This window comes from Oncorhynchus clarkii, chromosome 5 (assembly GCF_045791955.1).
Source record: "Oncorhynchus clarkii lewisi isolate Uvic-CL-2024 chromosome 5, UVic_Ocla_1.0, whole genome shotgun sequence".
In the NCBI taxonomy this organism is placed as follows: Eukaryota; Metazoa; Chordata; class Actinopteri; order Salmoniformes; family Salmonidae; genus Oncorhynchus; species Oncorhynchus clarkii.
Genome location: NC_092151.1, coordinates 55,859,963 through 55,880,231, shown reverse-complemented (window position 1 = coordinate 55,880,231; position 20,269 = coordinate 55,859,963). Strand labels below are relative to the sequence as shown.

The 20,269-nt window shown below is 44.8% G+C and overlaps 2 protein-coding genes across 5 annotated transcripts in view; one reads left to right on the top strand and one right to left on the bottom strand.

Annotated features, from left to right (window-relative positions):
- Positions 1 to 874: 874 nt before the first annotated feature.
- On the bottom strand, positions 875 to 13,432 carry LOC139410097 (STIL centriolar assembly protein). The gene is made up of 16 exons (XM_071155540.1): positions 13,281 to 13,432; positions 13,041 to 13,148; positions 12,652 to 12,767; positions 12,268 to 12,455; positions 10,334 to 10,590; positions 10,142 to 10,225; positions 9,833 to 9,919; positions 7,897 to 8,053; positions 7,203 to 7,312; positions 6,813 to 6,933; positions 5,689 to 6,672; positions 5,451 to 5,580; positions 4,384 to 4,621; positions 3,856 to 4,009; positions 3,252 to 3,571; positions 875 to 2,148 (listed from the first exon to the last, which is right to left on the bottom strand). The coding sequence occupies exons 1-16, from the start codon at positions 13,430 to 13,432 to the stop codon at positions 1,464 to 1,466; spliced, it is 3,891 nt and encodes a 1,296-aa protein (XP_071011641.1). The 3' UTR covers positions 875 to 1,463.
- A 1,627-nt stretch (positions 13,433 to 15,059) lies between these two features.
- Positions 15,060 to 20,269, top strand: part of LOC139409032 (KIAA1614 ortholog) — a 28,368-nt gene continuing 23,158 nt past the window's right edge. For 2 of the 4 annotated variants that reach the window (XM_071153688.1, XM_071153684.1), the window contains exon 1: positions 17,247 to 17,452. The gene's annotated coding sequence lies outside the window, so the exon portion shown is untranslated. Of the gene's footprint in view, positions 15,128 to 17,074; positions 17,185 to 17,246; positions 17,453 to 20,269 lie in introns of those variants that run through there. The other 2 variants (XM_071153687.1, XM_071153686.1) reach the window with 2 other exon arrangements.

Here is a 20,269-nt window from a genome sequence, read left to right as displayed (position 1 = left end):
GACTCCACCACCACACCGATGATCTTTGACCTCCAGAAACTGGGCCTGACCTCTGATCTCATGGAGGTGCCTGAGGAGATGCTGTTTATGGAGGTGTGGGACCTCGGTGAGGGCGCAGGGGACCAGCGCTATAAGGCCAAGTGGGAAATTACCGGGACGAGCGGCATTGTGCTAGACGAGGGCACCTGGCTGCAGAACGATGACAACTGGTGAACCCACACATGAAAGACTAGCCTGTTGGGTGAACAATTATCTTCATTTTACGATTCATAAGTGTGTGAACACATTAAAAGACTATTCTTGCATTCCTTCTCTTCTTTAATCCCTCCAACATGCATTACAAAAAGGAAGAGCAAAACGTAGATCTGGTAAGCAGACGTGGAGAAAGAAATGTGACAGGTGCAGGTATAGGATGACTATATCTGAGCTACTCTTACTCTGTGCCGACATGCTGTTTGCATGTGATTAACCACATTTTCCAGAGCCCAGCTCTAGCACAGATTAGCAACATTTCACAATTGAAATCACTAGTATTTGTCTGTTTATTCTAGATATGCCTGATGTGTGACATGGCAGATTTTTTGAAGAGCGGTGAGGCGAGGTTAACAGTGGGAAGTCTGTCAGAGGGGTGTGAAATGACTTCAGGGATAGAAGTCTGGGTTGGGGAGGGACAGTAGAGGGCTAACTAAATAGAACACTAAAATGTAAATTCACAAAAGAAAGAAAACCATCTGTAGAAAAAGTACAAAACTTAATGAATCAGGTACATATTTATTGAGGCAATTTTAAATAGAAAGTTCAAGTTGAGACACTTGAAATAATGCTCAAGACATTTCATGTACAAACAAGTAAAACAATATAGCATGAAGGAAACTTAGATATTTACAACATAAAAAAGGAAAAGGAAAAATTTGGCATGAATTTAGTCTGTTTCACCATGTAATCAGACTTTTAAAAAATCCCAACATTGACTAAATAAATAGGTATACATCAATTACCAGGAGATTGGGTATAGTGGTTATCAATAAACGGCCAAAACGTAAATTAAATAGCTTCAACAAATGGTTCAAACAATTGGCATCCATTGCATGTTGAAAATCAAAAGCCCTTTAAATTAAAATAGAGAAAAGGACCTGGCTGCCACCATTGAAGAGCTAAATCATAACACTACACCCAAGTGGTAGTAGAAGAAGGACAAGAATTTAGCTCATAAGACCAAGAGCACTGTCGTGATTCGCTAACAGTCTCTGTACATCAGTGGTCACAAACAAATGTATCCATTACAATGAGCACCATGAAGATTAAAATAGAGGCAATAAAAAAACGAAATGTGTAAACAAAAATGTATGGAAGCATTAAAAAACCTCTTACTAAGAAAACAAGCAAACTGACAAATCCCAATGGATTTCGACAATACATTTCATCTGTCATTTTGAGTTCTTTACATTAGTTGCCGTGGTCCTTTAGAAGAGTTTCGGCAGCTGTCGAAGTCTACTTAGGTCCAAGAAATTTCCCATCGACCCTTCTGGTTGAGGACACTCCCTCTGCATTTCTCCTAAAGATGGCCGCCATTTGGCGCCATTCTCTTTCTCCAGACTGTGTTTGGCGCCGCGGGCCAAAAGCTGCATTTTAGGACGCAAGTCTCTGAGTAGCTGACTTTGAGAGTCTGCATGCAGCGCCTGGGGGTTGACAGGGTCGGAGTGGGGCAACTCATTGGTGATGTTCTTCAGAACCCTCACTCTTTGCCCTTCTTGTTCCTGTTGAACATGGAACTGTACAGTGTATCCCATCTCCGATAGCTCCTCCTCACTCCCGCTCCCCTCTATCAGCCCGTACCTCTTCATGTACTTGCGGGTGGCAAAGGACATGTTGTTCGGAGACAGAATACTGCTCAGTCCCATGGCGCTCTTCTCCGTTGGGGGGTTCTCTGAGAGCAGTGTGCAGGGGCTGAGCCTGGGAAGGGCCTTGGGGGGCTGTTGCCCTCCCCCTACAGAGAGCCTGGAGAGCTGCTGGTCGCTCAGGTATCGCAGGGCGATGGCGTTGGCCTCCAGGCTGAGATCCACGCTGCCGCCCCACATGCTGGTCGCCGTCGACTCTGGGAGGGTCAGTCTGCTGATGACCGCCTCCGGGTTGATGCCGGCCAGAGTACTGGGGAGAAGGAAACGGGAGCTGCATTTACAATCAAAGCTACAGGAACACCTTCTGCATAAGGGAATGATGTCGAACTTACATGAGAATGAGCCAGAAAGTAGGAGAATCGGCCATTGTAATAGCCCCTATTGTAATGTTAGAATGGCTGTAACCATAATCAAGGATGGAAAAAGTACCCAATTGTCATACTTGAGTAAAAGATACCTAAATAGAAAATGACAAGTAAGTCACCCAGTAAAATACTACTTGAGTAAAAGTTGAAGTACTTAGTTGTAAATATACTTAAGTATCAAAAGTAAATGTAATTGCTAAAATATAATAAAAATTATTTCAAATTCCTTACATTAGGCAAACCAGATGGTGTCATTTTCTTGTTTAACATTTTTTTCTTTACAGAAAGCCAGGAGCACACTCCAACACTCAGACATCATTTACAAACGAAGCAGGTGTTTAGTGAGCCGCCAGGGATTCTCTCTCAATAATTGGACCATTTTCCTGTCCTGCCAAGCATTCAAAATGTAACGGTGTAGCGTAAAAAATGTATTATTTTCTTTAGGAATGCAAACTGGACAGTTTTATCTCAATCTTCATTCAAAGACTCAATCATGGACACTCTCACTGACAGTTGTGGCTACTTTGTGTGATGTATTGTTGTCTCTACCGTCTTGCCCTTTGTGCTGTTGTCTGTGCCCAATAATGTTTGTGCCACGTTGTGCTGCAGCCATGTGTTGCTACCATGCTGTGTTGTCATATTCTGCTGACTTGCCATGTTGTCGTCTTAGGTCTGTCTCTATGTAGTGTTGGAGTCTCTGGTCGTGTCCTATACTTTATTATTTTATTCATTTTTAATCCCAGCCCCCGAAGGAGGCCTTTTGGCAGGTCGTCACTGTAAATACGAATGTTCTTAACTGGCCTAGTTAAGAAAGTATTTTTACTTAAGTACTTTACACCACTGATACTAACAGGTCCATGTTCCGTGACTGACACTTCCTTCCCAGTCCTACTGCTAGGTGGCACCATTGTTACACCATAAGACTACTACATCTATGACCTATGAGCAAAGATAGTCAAGTAAACCTGAAACGTCAAGGCAAACATACCTGGCACTCTCGACAGAGCTGCACCTGGTCTTTCCCCCGGGGTCAGCAGAGTCCAGGTCCACGTTGACCCCTAGCTGCTGCAGCTGGCGCAGCGTGGCGTGGAGCACCTGGTCCCTTCCTTTTGGCTGCTCCCCTCCTTTGGGCTCCGGCCTCCGGGAGCTGACGGGAACAGGGCTAGGGGACGACTGCTGGGACTGACAGTGGGACACTTGTCTAGGGGACAAGCTGTGGCTCTCCCGCCGTGGGTACGAGGTCCTTTGGTCTTCTTCCTCATCGACCTCCTCGTTCACTGATCCCTGGAGGCGGCTGTTCACTTGGCCCTGTGGAAGGATGAAGAACGTCAGATCTTTATTGGTAAAAGCGCTTCTCGTACGTTTAGTTCCAAGCGACAGATAGTCAAAAAAGGGATCTCACAGGGCGGCGGCGGGCCACATAACATGTTGGATTAAGCGTTTCACTGCAATACTAGATTCTGCTGAAACATTGCTCCAAAATAAAGAATACCAGAATGAAAGACGGTGCAAATACAAACACACAGACTAATCACTTGGGGCCGTGCTCATAAGTGTTTCATGGAGAAAGAGCCTATAAAGATGACTCTTACCAGTAGATCCTGATAAAACCGCTGATCGTCCATCGCCCTGGACTCCTCACTCTTGGTGTCGTCTCTCTGGGGAGACTGGGACTGGTAGTACATGCTGGCACTCTCCCCCAACACTGGACTCTGGAAAGAACAGTCTCCAAATGCTGACTGAGTCCTGCAGGAAATGCACAATAAACACAATGCGGTTCATAGTCCGGTAGAAATAAATTCACTGAAATGGCCACGAGGTGGCACCAGTGTTCAGATGGTGAGCCGTCACAGTTGGTGGGATCACACGTCTGATGCCAGTTGTGAGGGCTCACCCTATCGTGGATATTTTCACGTCGCCCATGTTCTTCGTGGCTGGGTTTCAGATTGAAACTATTCCTTTTAATCATTCAAGCCTCATTCTTGTGAAATGAAGGGAGTAAAATGGTGTCAACTACGACCATTACTTTCTTGCATTCTTCCAGTCAATTCAAATTGAGGGCTGGGCCAATGTAAAAAAAACAAGTGCTCAGTTTGAAATGCAGCCAACCGTTTGCTTACCTCTGGTGCGTTGACTGATTGGCTGGTGAGCCTGGCACCCGTCCCTCCCGGACCCCGCTCTCTTCTTCCGAGCCACCTATGTGCCTGCTGTGGGTAAGTTTGGCACTGCCAGAACTCCGACTAGAGGAGGCCCTGCTGCCATCAGGAGCACCAGGCCCTCTGTGCCACTCTGGCCGTGGGCACTCCTCGTCATCGCGAGCGGGGGCATGGACTGGGACGCCCCAGAAGAGACTGGCACCTGAAGAGGAGGGAAGAGATGAAGTTAGTCAACTAAGGGTGTGTCCGTAAATTCACTCTGGCTATCTCGTCCAATTTCAGAGCACTCTCGTCTGAGTGTGCCAGAGGGCAGAATAATGAATTTACAAACGCGCAACACCGGCTGAATATTACCGGGGTCAGTAAACGTTGGTAAAATAAAAATAAATAAAAAAAGTAATTCAATCGTTGCCAGCAGCACAGTTAGTCACTAACGCTCTAGATAACCAGCTCTGCTAGGGCAAGTAAAATGGTCAGAGTGAGTTTCTCTCATTTGTGTCTGGAAGTAGCTAGCCAACATTAGCCAGTTAGCTTGGGTGCCGTTGTGAGGAATGCTCTGATCAACCCTACTCCTCGGCCAGAGCGTCCAGTGGGCACACCAAACGCGAAACACCTCATTTACGAACGGACAATCTGACAACACTGAATTTACGAACGCCCAGAACGCACACCAGAGTGAATTTACAAACACTCTGGTGGTATAGTAAATATACCATTTATATGGTATAGCAAACAAACAAAAAAACTCCAAAAACAGTTACACAACAAAAGAGTAATCATAGGTGTATTGATACCGAGTAGTCCAAATTCACCTTTTCTATTCAGGAGACTTGGAGAGAAAAGAAAAGGCCATGTTCTCAGCAGATCTCAAATGAACCATAAGTGGGAAATACGATTTTCACAGTGTTTCTGGAGACTAGAGCGTCACAGTCTCGCAAAAGAGTGACAGACGTAGTACTGGATCAAAATGCAGTGGATAGACAAACTATGACTATCCACCATGTATAAGCAGTGATGAATGACTCTAGTACCTGTGCCTACAGCGATGCTAACACTTCTCTTGGTCTGTTGTCCAGGGGAGGTCTGTGTCTGGATGACTGCCTGCTCAGTGGATGGAGATGAGCTCCCCCTTTTCCCTTGGGCCTCAAGTAGCTTCTGGATCTGAAATCAACAGGTTAAGAAAGATTGAGAACCCCTGTTCTAAAGCTTTAAGATTGTGTCATTTGATACAGTGTCTGATATCCACAATGACACCGTGGAGAACCTGACCTGGGCCTGCAGTAACTTGAGCTGCCGGTCTTGGTCCACCAGGATTCTATAGGCGTCAGAGGCTAGGAGGTTCATAGGCCCGTCCAGGGGAGAGAGAGAGGGGGTTGTCTGGGCATGGCAACACTGGTTCTGACAGGCGGGGGCTTGAAGCTCCAAATGGCCCCTGGGAGAGCAGGGCCCCTGAGAGGGGAAGTGGTGTGTGGTGGGGGGGCCCCCGGTGAGGCACGCTGGGCTGTAGTGAAGGTTTGTTTGGCAAGAGGTGGGGGGGTTACTTTCAGAGTTGGAGCAGAAGTGCCCACCCGGGGTCCCTGAGGCCCCCTGCCAGTGGTTGGGGTGGTACAAGGGGGTATGGTCATGTTGTTGGAAGGAGCAGCACCCGCAAGGCTGGTTCAAGTTGGGATTGGGGGTGCTGTGGAAGTGCTTGGTATGGACTGGGGGCTGTTGGTGAGTGGGCATGAGGGCTGGGGTTGGGGGGGGACCGGGGCTGTGCCTGGGGATGGGTTGTGGCGAGTTTCCGACAGGGGAGGCCCCTCTGTGAGAGGGGCGACCTGGGGTTTGGTGGAACTGCCTGGCCTGATGGACTGATCCATTAGGAGAGGAGCCAGTCTTTGGAGAGGAGGAGGATGAAGTAGAGGCAGACGACCTCTTCCCAAACTGCGGAGGGGCTGATTTCCTGCTGGAGGAGGGGGGCCAGAGAGGTGGTGGCTGCTGCCCGGGGGTGAGGGAAGCTCTTCTGCTGCCTTTGCCCTGGGAGGCCATGGCAGGGGTCAGGGGCCTTCTAATGGGAGGGGGGCCCCCGAGGATGGTGGGACCCTGGTCTGGGGGTCTGGCAGCCCAGGGGTGGAGCTGGTGGGAGGGAGGGGCACTTCCTCTGTGCTGCAGAGCTGGGAGGGGAGGATGAGGGCGACCCATGGTCTTTCCATCCAGGAAACTGCCGTCCATCACTAGAGAGAGCTCCGGCACAGAGGGGTGGACCTGCTTGGTCTGAAACAAAAAGGTATAACATTTACAACAGACCATAAAGTATAAATAAACTGCTTCAAATGAAAAATAGAGCAACCTCCTCTGGTTACAGCAAGAAAAATAAATTGACAGACACCAAAAGAGAGAGAGAGAGCACTGACCTGCTGGGTGAGAGGGTGTGGGTTTGGGGAGGGCCTGGGGGAGAGGTCCTCATCCTCCACTCCAGAGTCATGGTCGCTGATTGACAGCCTGTCCTGCGGAGAGGCTGCCACTGACGCAGGGCTGAGGGAGAGAAGAGGACAGACACCGTCAAACACTGGTGAGCCCATTGTCTAATCTAACACACAGCAATTCCTGTGAAGTCATAAAATGCTGTTAGAGGATCGTTCTCATGAGTTTAGTTAGTAGTTAATAACAAAAGACTAATGATTCTTGTCACCCAACACACAGACAAAAAGCCACCACACACTGAGACGGCATCGAGTCACAATCCACTGCTCCAGTCGAGGTAATATTGTTACAGCAGATGCTTGAGAGAAGAGCTTGTATACCTTGTTAAGGAGACACGGGACACCAGTTCCCTGAAGAACTCAGCCTCACGGTTCTGGGTCTCGGCACTGAGCTCAAACTTCAGAGTACAGCCCTCGGACATCTCTACATTCTGCACAGACAAGGAACAAAAGAAAATGAAGTCTCATTTTGACGTGGATTATCCACCTTGTATAAATTATGTAATTGCCATCCTTAACACCTGCCAGCTTAACCCGGAAGCCAGCTGCACCAACGTGTCGGAGGAAACATCGTTAAACTGGCGACAGCCTGCAGGCACCAGGCCCGCCACAAGGAGTCGCTAGGGCGCGATGAGCCAAATAAAGCCCCCCTGTCCAAACCCTCCCCTAACCTGTACGTACGATGGTGGGCCAATTGTGCGCCGTCCTATGGGAGTTCCTGCCACGGCCGGTTGTGGCATGGCCCGGGAATGAACCCGGGTCTGTGGTAACGCTTCTAGCATTGCCTTAGACCGCTGCACCACTCAGGAGGCCAATAAATGATTGTTGTAATAGCGGGTAAAGGCCACTAGAGGACTTTTCATACTACTAAACTGAGCCAAAACAAGCTGAACCGACCTCCTTATGCATCGACAATAGTTGTTGGAACCATGTTGGTAAGCTCAATGTGAAAGGGAAATGTCCGAGCATGGTTCAGGTTGGAGCGATAGATTGAGTCAGGCATAAGTGTGCCTACCTGGTAGAGAGTGAGTGACTCGGTGCTGGTGAGCAGTTGAAAGGTCATGTCCTGCTGCTGCCCACTACAAGGCTGAACCTGGTAGAACTCTGGCTCCCTGTGGGTCAGTGAGTACAGCACCACAAGGAACGCACCGCCCTCAGACATCACCCTGGAACACAACAATAAATATGGGGTGTGTTCATTAAAACATTTTGAAGCGAGAAGGTTGCCCAACTGAACCAATAAGAACACTGATTGATGTAACGGTGTGAAAATGTTGTGTAACGTTGCAGATAGAAATCTCATGAATAGAGCTGTCTGACAAATCTCTATTCTACACATGTACAGTGCATTCGGAAAGTATTCAGACCCCTTGACTTTTTCCACATTTTGTTACGTTACAGCCTTATTCTAAAATGGATTACATTGATGGGACACACACAATATATACACACACAATACCCGATAACGACAAAGCAAAAGCACGTTTAGAATTGTTTGCAAATGTATAAAAAACACAGACATCACATTTCATAAGTATTCAGACCCTTTACATAGTACCTTACTACCCCTTTGGCAGAGATTACAGCCTCGAGTCTTCTTGGGTATGACACTACAAGCTTGGTACACTTGTATTTGAGGAGTTTCTCCCATTCTTCTCTGCAGATCCTCTCAAGGTGTTCGGTTGGATGGGGAGCATTGCTGCACAGCTGTTCTCAGGTCTCTCCAGAGGTGTTTGATCGGGTTCAAGTCCGGACTCTGGCTGGACCATTGACGGACATTCAGAGACTTGTCCCAAAGCCACTCCTGTGTGATCTTGGCTGTGTGCTTAGGGTCGTTGTCCTGTTGGAAAGTGAACCGTCACCCCAGTCAGAGGACCTGAGCGCTCTGGAGCAGGTTTTCATCCAGGATCTTTCTGTAGTTTGCTCCGTTCATCTTTCCCCTCAATCCTGACTAGTCTCCCAATCCCTGCCGCTGAAAAACATCTCCACAGCATGATGATGCTGCCACCATGCTTCACCATAGGGATGGGGTCAGGTTTCCTCCAGCTGAGACGCTTGGCATTCAGGCCAAAGAGTTCAATCTTGGTTTCATCAGACCAGAGAATCTGGTTTCTCTCAGTCAGAGTAATTTAGGTGCCTTTAGGGAAACTCCAAGCAGGCTGTTGTGCCTTTTACTGAGGAGTGGCTTCCGTCTGGACTCTACCATAAAGGCCTGATTGGTAGAGTGCTGCAGAAATGGTTGTCCTTCTGGAAGGTTCTCCCATCTCCACAAAGGAACTGTGGAGCTCTTTCAGAGTGACTATAAGGTTCTTGGTCACCTCCCTGACCAAGGCCCTTCTCTCCCGATTGCGCAATTTTGCCGGGCAGCCAGCTTTAGGAAGAGTCTTGTGCCTCAACACAAACCTGTCTCGGAGCTCTACGGACAATTCCTTGGATAAGGTATCCATTATTTATTTGTAATAAATGTGTCATTATGGGGAATTGTGTGTAGATTGATGAGTAAAGAAAATTATATAATCCATTTTAGAATAAGGCTGTAATGTAACAAAACGTGGAAAATGTCAAGGGGTCTGAAAACTTCCGACTGCACTGTACAGCTAAAGCTAACCTTCAATAAGCACCAATGGACTAAAAATATTTCATGATTTGGTAAAAAAACAAAAACATCTTAAGCATAGAAACCATAATTCATAAACATTTATAATAATTTAGAAACACTTGAAATAATTTATTCATGCTTATTCATGAACGTTATTACAAAGTGCCTAGCCTGCAGGCCCACATCAGTTGTGATTCAACCAACGTCTGTGTTTGTTGCTGTATGTTTGGGATAACAACCATAAAACAGTTGGCTACAGCACAGAGTATGGAGCCAGACTACCTTCAGCCAAGTGAGAAATGACAGTCAGGGTGCTATTTGCAATATGTGAACAGATGGGCATCCCACTCACTTGTCATGGAGGGAGGAGCTGAACAGGTACCTCAGACACCACGCCCACACCTGGGGGTTGTAGATGTGGGTGACCCCACTCAACCATCTGCCACAGACAACACCACAAGCACGTCAACCAAACTGTACACTACTGCTAATGAGGTGGCACACACACACCCGCCCCCCAACAGCTTGAGTACTATAAGGAAGGATAAATCCTTTTGTGGATCAGATTATCTCCAATGAATGAAGTCCCCCCAAGCCCGCACATCCAAAATAATAACATATGTTTGCCGAAAAATATAATGTCAATGGAGGGCATTCTCACACTCCGACCAGTGGAAGAGTGTAGGCCTTCGGGTCAGACTCCAGTAGTAGCAGCAGTTTCCGGGTTTGATCCATGGTCAGAAAGCTGAACAAAATGTAGACCAGAGGGATTAATTAATAACACAGCGATAAAAATAAATGATTGGCATGACTTGTTTAATATGTTATTCCATGTTATGGCCTTAATCCTTACCCTTGTTTGCGGCTGGCGCTGCTGTGTAGCGGCTGGGTGAGGCTGGCCGTGCTGCTCAGGTTCCTGGCCAAGGCAGTGGGGATGATGGGCACAGGCCGGATGGGCACAGCGTCCAGCGTGTTGCCGGGGGCGGTGGCGGCCCAGCGCAGGCAGAAGCCCAGGCTGTCACCTTGTTGGAAGCAGCTGAGGTGGGCTCGTAGGGCCAGCAGCTTAGACAGGTCCAGGGACTCCCGGCTGCTGCAGCAGTGCTGGAGCATCTGAACAGGTAGGGTGGGAGGGAGGATGGCGACATGGTTTAGGGCTGTTTAAGTTGAGCACATTCCACGGTCGCAGTTCCAGGGCACTGGATTAAAGGTTTCCCCTGGTGGCACTGGTGCCACTAACCTTTTCAGTTATATTGGTGGCACCAGCCCATGATTTGGTCGCATAAAAATAAATAAATATATACATATATATATTTGGTGGCACCACGGAATAGGAAAATGAGTAGTGATCTTATAAAGTCATACACAATGCTTTATTAAAAAGTGTAATAGATTACGCTGATGTTAGAAGTAATAACTTTATTGAATACAATGTCCAAACAGGAACGCACGATTCAAGATATTTTGATATGCAACCTAATCCAGTGATTGTCAACCAAATTCATGTCAATTAGGCTAATATTGTTGTACTTTACTGTCAAAATAGGGCTACAGAATATTATTTTTTGTTCAATAGAGGCGAATTTGCCGGTCTGATTCGCACATGGGGATGGCACAGTCCATCACTAAAACATGTGCTACTGAAATTGTACATGGTTATACTACATAAGAACACTAGTCAAAATGATATTTTATAACAAATGCACTTTCTCCCGCGTTGAATAGTGGTCTCTGTCCACAGTTCTGAAACATCAGCGCATTGTTGAATTGCCGCGTTTTCCTAGACCATGTTGCTATGTGCATAATAGCAAAGTTACCCAGCATATTGGTGTTGAGAACAATGTGGCAGAGGCAGCAGTGGAGTTAGGAGATGAGAAAACAGCCCTTGCTTTAATTGTCTAAGAATAGCAAGGAGAGAGGAAACCAACTTAAATACACTGAACAAAAATATAAAAACGTAACATGTAAAGGGTTGGGCCCATGTTTCATGAGCTAAAATAAAAGATCCCAGAAATTGTCCATCTAATCCTCGTAGGGTAAGTTGAATACCCCTGCACTGGAGTATCTTTTCAATAGAATGGATCATCTGTGGAATAATGCACTTCACGGTTTGACCAAAACATGGCTTTATCTGCCCCCAAAAATAGGTTGTTTTGATTGAGGTGACCAGGTAGAAAGTGCAGCTTTCACCAATTTGACCAATTAAAAGCTAAACGTGACTAAATGGTCACCGGCTGGAGCCCTGGGTTCAGTAATTAGCAACACCTGTTGCTGACAGGTTGCAATAACTGCCAACTTAGGAGTAGAGGGAGTATGCTCCTTCTGTTATCCAGGCAACAGAAGAGGTGGGCCATCTCGTTAGGCAGTTAAGAGGGTGGGTTGAAATTAACCTACAGTTGGGACCAATGTAAATTCCAGTTAGAAAACACAGCATTGTAAGAAAATACGGTAACGAGTGGTTAGAGCGTTGGGCCAGTAACCAAAGGTTGCTAGATTGAATCCCCGAGCTGACAAGGTAAAAATCTGTCGTTCTGCCCCTGAACAAGGTAGCTAACCCACTAGGCCGTCATTGTAAATAAGAATTTTTTCTTAACTGACTTGCCTAGTTAAAAGTTTTTTTTTTTTTAAGTGTATGGTTATTGCTCGTATTCTGGTAAGCATAACCTTCATTTCATAACATCCTCATAAAACCAACTTCATCATTCTAATCACACAATACATAGTTGCACAGTGTTATATGAGTGATGAGGACATTTACTTTCAGTGCAGACATTAACATATTCATGTTACCTTAAAAGAAATGTGGAAGACTTCTGCCGAGTGAACCATGGTGTCTGTAGCAGAGACCCCCTGTGTTTCCAGCACACAGGGCACCAGGACGTCCCCAGGCATCAGGGCAGTGGGCACCTTTCCAGAGGAGCCAGGCTGCCCCCGGCCTGGGTCGAACCGGTCCAGTGTTAAAGTCACACCCTCTTCATCTTGGAGAAAGAGTGGAGAGAGAACAGAGGGGCAGTTTAAATATAAAATATTCAAACTTAGATTACTTACTTAGCAAGCATATCCAAGCAATCATTATCATGAGTATAAAATAATTATTTTCCATCTAAAAACATGTTTGCTCTTTCCTCTCAAATTTTTTCAAAATTTGTCATGAAAAAAATGAATACTTCTCACCAGAATCCACAGCAATAGTCCCCAGCAAGTAACAGCTGAACTCAGGCATGTTACTCTGTCGAGCATGGCGGTGGGCCAAGCGAAGAGTTTTCTCCACAAGAAGTAGCCGGGGATTTCTGTTCAATAGAAAACAGGTTTTCAAGTAGTGAAGGCAGAACATGACCAAATAACAATCACAGGTTGTGTTTCAATAGTCTCCCTTGTATCCTTTCTTTCAACTGAACTGATTGGAGAGAATTAAGCAGATGAAAGCAAGCCCGACATATTGCTTTACATCCGGCCAAGATTTCTCAAATCAGTACAGACGATGGGCTGGAGATGAGAAAGCCACTGTGTACTACTGTGCTGCATTCTAAGTAGTCACTGTCAAAGAGAACCCAGTAGACTACCTGTAATAGGAGAGGTGGAGGCTAACCACATCCCCATTAGGTGTGGGGTCCCATAGGGCTACTTTGGATTTGGGGAAGGTGAGGGCAGCAAGCGCATTCTCTGGTGACCTGTGGTATGGTTAACAATGTCAAATACTGTCAGACAAACTTCCCAGTGGGAAATCTAATAATTCCAATACAATTACGAAATAAATGAGAAATGTACCAGGTTTGATATATGCAAAGGAAACATGTACATACCTTGTTGCCATCTTCAGATTATCTGGTTTGTAAACATTGTCCAAGACGTGAGATGGCAAGCCTTTCAAATTCACCTGAACACTCGTCTGTGGACAGGAAAGGCGTTCTGCCAACAAGAACTGGCTATGACTCTGAGGCCAACACTTTGACATCGTTATGTCAAGGCCAAACACCGGGTAAAATCTAAATGTGTGTGCATGACACCATGCACATTTTCAAGCAATTCACTGACACCAAAATACTAGCTGGCAACGTAACATTAGCTAGCTACTGCAGTTAGCTAGTTAAAAGGACTTTAGCCACCTGGCAAGTTTAATGTTAAAGTGGCACAGCTAGCTAACGTTGCTGTAACTACCTAGCTAACGTTAGCTCAAACACCCCGTTACCTATGTCAGTCCAATTTGTGACCATAGCACATACAGTAATATTCTTCACCAAACGTAGCCAGTTAACTAACTAGCGATCTTATGGGTTGGCGTGCCACCGAGTCGTGATGGCTGCCTGAAATGTTCGGAGAACTGTCTTCAAGCCGCTGTCCCTCAACTAAGACTTCCTCCGCGACAACATCAAAGCAGTCATATCCGCGGTAAATCCACACTTTCTCGGTCTTGTTTCGTTAAAAAAAAAAATACTTCACCTGGCAGCGACCTAGCGTCGCATCGAATGAATCCCTTTCCGCATTGCTAGCTAAACGCAGAACACAAACGTCCTTTGCGATAAATCAAACGTAATTGATTATGGCGCTGTTTCCAGGTTCCAATGGCGGGGCATGAAATCCAGCCAATAGAAAGCTCCGTTTCATGGCTGCCATGGCTCCAATCAGAGGAACTGACAATATCACCCGCTCAGCCCATCCAGTCCTTTTATCGTAATGGCGATGCAGTACACGAGTCTTGTTGAGGTCGCAAAGAATATGAAATAGCGATAATGCTATATGCTACACCGTACATCAAGTCTTGCAACGATGAGCTACGTTTTTGATACTGACAGCCATTTGAATTAAACAAAAACAAAAACACAAGGGGGCGCAATTATACCAGGTTTTACAGTAATACACACAGGCATTTTGCAATGCCACAGACATCCCATCTTTATTGACAGAAGCACGGCAGGCAAACAAAATTACTATGCCACATCAAATCAACCACAAACATCAGTATCATTTCCAAACCTAATCTTTCACATGATGCTTTTAATTTGTAGATAGTACAAGTCACAGAAGGGCTTTTCCAACATGACCACCATTCACAGATGCACAGTGATGCTCCATCCCGCTTGAAGGGTTGTCATGACAGTATTCAGGAAAGAGCAATGTAATATTGACTTTGCACAAGAGCTTGGTCTGACAGAATTTAGGCTATTACAGAATTGGCCGTAAGTAATCCTGCTCCCCTGTACACCCAAACATCAGCTGGGATCAGCAAGGGGTTTGACATGACATCATCACACATTTGACTCAGTAGAACTCATTTTGACCCTGATAGAAATAATCTCTAGTCCGTCCATGCCTCATTCACTCATGCTGGCTGAGACCAATGGGTTCCAGGTTGAAGTGATTGCAACAGCGTCTAGCCAATGGCTGGCCGTCATGGATTCATTTTGCCCTAATCCATTTCAGTTCAGAGGAGATTAACAATCCAAACCAATTGTTGATATGCAGAGAGAGACTGTGTGACAGAGAGCGGGGGACAGGAAGGAGTACTGTGAGGAATTTCACATGTGAAGATGATTGAGGTACCCCATTCTGTTTAGTGAGATATTTGGGGAATTTAGACAGTCATGGAGCCTGAGGATTTGAACCTGCATCTCATCAGGGAAATCAGCACACTGAAGAAATGCATAAATAGGTAACTTCTCACTTTTTCACATTATTAACTGGATGTGCAGTATGTATTGCCTCATCCTTTTTTATAACTATTTTATATTTCACTTTGATATTTTTGTCTAGAATTTGGCCTAAATTGCTCAGTGAGTATAAAGAGTATAGTTGATGATTGTTGGGATCCAGAACACCTGTTGTCATCAATGTGTAATGAAAAAGTAAGGATTTGAGAGGTCAGGTTTGTAACAATGTAAGGGGATCCTAGATCTGTGCTCAGGGTCAATCACTTCTTCAGTCTTGATGAAAAGCTCCGATATCAGAGCATCCTCGACTGTCTACTCCCATAGGCATTTTAAGGCTGTCAGATGCATACAGTTATGTCTGGCTAGCAAGGCTTTTAATATCATCTCTGCAAGGCACTGCAATTCTGCTTTTCCTTGAAACCCCCACAATCTGAAAAGCAGTGTTTCAACATGAAAGCTTCAGACACCGTCGACTACTTTTTCTCTGGCTGAACTGGACTATTTCTCCAGCCCACTGGCAGAAATGAGCTCATAGTCTTGCGTTACTCAGAGAACCCTGTCAACTCAGGAAACACAGGCATAAACTGTTGCTTTAAAAATACTGAGATAGTCGCCATTACACTACCAGTCCGGTACTCAGACTGACAGTGTGTAAACAAACACCAGACACACATGTTGGCTTTATCCCAAGGTGGAGATTCGTCTTTGGGCCATACTTACAGTACTTATGAGGCATAGACATAGTCCTGGGCCAATTCATGGTGGTCCTAGATGTGTATGTTACAAATGGGAGTTACAGCACAATAGAGGTCTTGTTCAAAAGGAGGAAGGGGTGGATTGAGCAAATCACATTTCAGCTCTGAAAATAGGGTAACTTATTTGGGGGCGAAGGAGAGACATTTTTCATACGGCTGTGAGTTTGATTACATTCCTCAGTTTCCGAGCTTGACTTTCTCAGGTCTGGGTACTTGGATCTAGCATGGCTGACGCGACCCACTTGACCGCTCAGCGAGGACAGAGCTGTGACTCACTGATCTGGACAGGAGGTTGTTTGTTAATGCAATATTTGATTAGAAATTGAGCAGACTCATTGATTGGTTCTCTCAAATGTTTTTTTCCCTCTGGGGGGGGGGGTTAACACTTCTTGTTGTTTTGATGTGAAAATCCAACAGCTGTAATGGATGTGTGTGGATGTGCCTGTGAGTGTTTGAGCAGTGGAGGCTGCTGAGGGGAGGACAGCTCATAATAATGGCTGAAATGGAGTGTAATGGCTGGAATGGAGTGAATGGAATGGTATCAACCAACGCATCGTAAAGACAACATAAAAACAGTATTTCCAGACTCTGAAGTCAGCAGGACTTCCAGTTAGACTAACTTGGATCTAGCAGTGTATGAAGTTAAATATCTTCCCCAATGTTTCTGATTATTATGGCCCTGTTTCAAAACAGGCCTGGGAGACCTTGGGGATTCAAAAATTCCCCCCGAAAGAAAAATAAACATGAGAACGCAATTATTATCTAGTGAACCTTTTTGCACGTTAAAATATATCTTTAAATGTCAAAGTATTCCTTTATTATTTTTTTATCTGACAATCAGTAACATATGAGGTGGAGGGCAGAGAGTGACGAATCAACCGAGTCCAAATCGAGAATCAACAAAGAAAATTCCTGAGCCAGCTGGAATATGAGCCTGGAGACTCGTGCATTTCCTCTGCTCTCTGCATTTAAGATTCCTTTGCTACCTTTCTTTTTCTTTTTCTCTCTCTCTCTCGCTCTCTCTCTCAAATTCAAGGGTAAAGTTACTAGACTCCACCCACAGCGGGCGGAGTTTCAGCCCCTCCACCAATAGAGCTACCCTTGTGTTGCGTTTAAGAATGTCTGTGTCCAATCCTCTACCAGCTGCTCAAGACTGTCTCCTGAAGCAACCCTGAGGTTTCCACACATGTGGATCACCTTTTACAGTCAGTTGCTGCCCACTGCCTGCTGTAGATGTTTTATCAGAGGAAGGAGGGGAGAGGAACTGGATACTTGGCAGCAGGGACTGTTGAGGGGAGGAGAAGGTTGGTGAAACTCCCAGATTTGTGTACTTAAAGGGAGAGTGAGTGCTCAGTAGAGACGAGACCCACACTTGAACTGCCCCGACACAGCTGGAGAAAGACAGAGAGGGAGGGAGGGAAGGGGAAGGTTGTTTCAAAATAGAAGGCGTCGCTGAAATAACAGTGAGAAAATTTTGGGCTGAGCTTTCACAGATTTTAGGATGGCATTTGGGAGAGGAGGCCAGAGCAGGCAGAGCTACCTCAGTCTCTGAACACAAATGGAGGGAGAGAGGTAAGAACTTTTTCCTCTTCACACTCTCAGGGACTATTCTCTCTCTTACCGAAACAAAGGAAGAAACCAACTATAATTATTTCAATGACAATTGGAACTTAAGCATTCAATGTAATTTATTGATCATGGCATCTGGGGTGTCATCTATTGTCCGAATTCAAATACAGGCAGGAGAGGCCAAAATCTATTACATCCTTTGTGGCCACCATATTTGCATGTGAATTAGAAACCTAGTAGCATTTCAGTAGAGGTGAGGTCGGCAGAGGAAATTCAGATAAATTACCGTATTCTAAAACAGCTCCTTATAGAACAAACCCAGTCTCGCAGAAGCAATTGGTTTCCTTCTCCCCTTAGTCTCACATGTTGACCTTGTTGCATTGCGGTTCAGTGACTGCAGGCATTTCAACAAAAGCTCAGTGGTTGTGAAGTGCAAAGTTGGTGTGGAAGTGTAGCCTTATAACCTCTAACATGCTCTCTGCGTCCCTTAGTCACTCCCTGGAATTTGGAGACAGCAGCTGCATTCCTGACTGAATCTGTGATGATTAAAACCCTACGGCGTAGTATCCATTTCATGAAGTGTCTCTGAGTGCTGATCTAGGATCAAGTTTCCCTGCGTCCCCCGTCCCGTCCCGTCCGTCCATCCGTCCGTCCGTCCGTGTAATATTATTAATTATGATCAAAAGGTGAAAACTGATTCTAGATCAGCACTCGTACTCTGAGGCAATATGTGGCAGTAGAGAGTTGAAGGGGTTTAAGACCGGTCTGACAAGACACCTTTAATAAGTTACTCTTTTTAAAGACTTTCAACACAATCCCAATCAAAGCTGTGTGTGACTTTTTATGTCAGGTTCCAGTTAATTAAGTGCATGAGGGCATTTCCATGTAATAAGCCCCATGAGCATTTACATGTGAAGTTTGTGGGGCACAACAAATTTGGTGTCAAATATAGTCTATAATTTTTTTTTTTTCACTCTTTGGGGTCGGTGTCCTGTCAACGGGACGGTTGAGCTAACGTAGGCTAATGCGATTAGCATGAGGTTGTATGTAACAAGAATATTTCCCAGGACATGGACATATCTGATATTGTCAGAAAGCTTAAATTCTTGTTATTCTAATTGCACTGTCAAATGTACAGTAGTGATTACAGTGAAATAATACCATGTCATTGTTTGAGGAGAGTGCACCATTTTGAACATGAGTTATTAATAAAGTTATTAATAAACAAATTAGGCACATTTGGGCAGTCTTGATACAACATTTTGAACATAAATGCAATGGTTCATTGGATCAGTCTAAAACTTTGCACATACACTCCTGCCATCTGGTGGATACAATCTAAATTGCACCTGGGCTGGAATAATACATTATGGCCTTTCTCTTGCATTTCAAAGATGATGGTACAAAAAAATACAAACTAACGGTTGTTTTTTCTTTGTATTATCTTTTACCAGATCTATTGTGTTATATTCTCCTACATTCCTTTCACATTTCCACAAACTTCAAAGGGTTTCCATTAAAATGGTACCAAGAATATGCATGTCCTTGCTTTCAGGGCCTGAGCTACAGGCAGATAGATTGGGGTATGTCATTTTAGGCGAAATTAGAAAAAAAGGGGTGGATCCTTAAGAGGTTTTAAGGCTTACTGTATATATATTTCCCAACCATTTTCCATCCAAAAAAATAGGAATAAGCAGAGGCCTTGATTTCTGGTCAAACAGATGGAAAGGGGTTCTTAATCGTCAAGCATAAAACGTCTTAAAAGGTATTATAAATACATAAAAACACAATAATGTTGAAGCAAAGACCCCTGACAACTAATATCAACACTTATATTTAGTTTTGCAGAAATTATTGGCCTTCTGTATAGTTTTAAAGGGGCAATCAGCTGTTGCTACGTCTTTCTTTGTACCCATTGATTCTTGAAGAATATAACTTATAAATGCCTCATGAGCTTAGTTCAACATTCGTACCCCAGCAGAACCCCAAATATAAGCTTGTTTTACTCCAATACATGTAAACAAACACTATACCCTCTAAACATGGTTAAAACTATCATTTTGATATCATGGCTGGTCTGTCCTTGCATTAATGGCTCTGTCTTTGAATTTGAGAGTGGTTGCATTTCTCCAGTCCCATCCCTCAGCTTTGTTCAGAAACAGAGGCTGGTACAACACTTTGTTATTGTTTCTACTGCTGATTGCCGCTTTAAGAAATATTACTGCAGATATATACAGAAATTCAAAAAATCCTGTCTAGCACCTTTAAGATATATATATATACGTGTATCACATTTTACAGTCAATTGCAGCTTTAATAAATAATATCTAGTGTCTTGTTATTCTGTTACCAAAAAACGACATATCTTTAAAGGCACTACACCTAGAATTTCTCCCCTACGTGGAAGCTAGATGAATTGCAACAGCACTAGGCTGCTTTCAAAACAAATTTCCCGTTCCCCTGCATCCTTTTTCCTCGTAACATGACGAAGACTCGCGCTTGAGCCTTTTACTTTCGGTTGAGGTCGACCAGCTTCAAACCGCTTGAAAAAAACTATATTTTTTGTTGTTGAAAATATATTTCACATCGATTTAGATGGTACAATGATATCCTACACTTTTCAGTGTTTGTTTTCTCACATAAACTGAAATTGAGCCAACAGTGTAGAATTTCAGCAGCCATGAAAGGACAGAGCAACTTCTACATTGGCTGCTTGACCCAATTTCCAGTAGATAACACAGCCACAAAGTCAAAACAGCTTTCCCATTTTGAACACAGATGCCACTCTGGCGGGAGAAATCAAGAGGTTAATATCACAGC

Bases quoted from the DNA above. Each gene is read 5' to 3' on its own strand.
- LOC139410097 (XM_071155540.1), bottom strand. From the start codon at position 13,432: ATGTCAAAGTGTTGGCCTCAGAGTCATAGCCAGTTCTTGTTGGCAGAA. The intron at 10,226-10,333 runs GTAAGGATTAAG...CATTTTGTTCAG, and splicing joins AGCGCCAGCCGCAAACAAGG to CTTTCTGACCATGGATCAAA. The intron at 5,581-5,688 runs GTCAGGTTCTCC...TGTTGATTTCAG, and splicing joins TCAAGTTACTGCAGGCCCAG to ATCCAGAAGCTACTTGAGGC.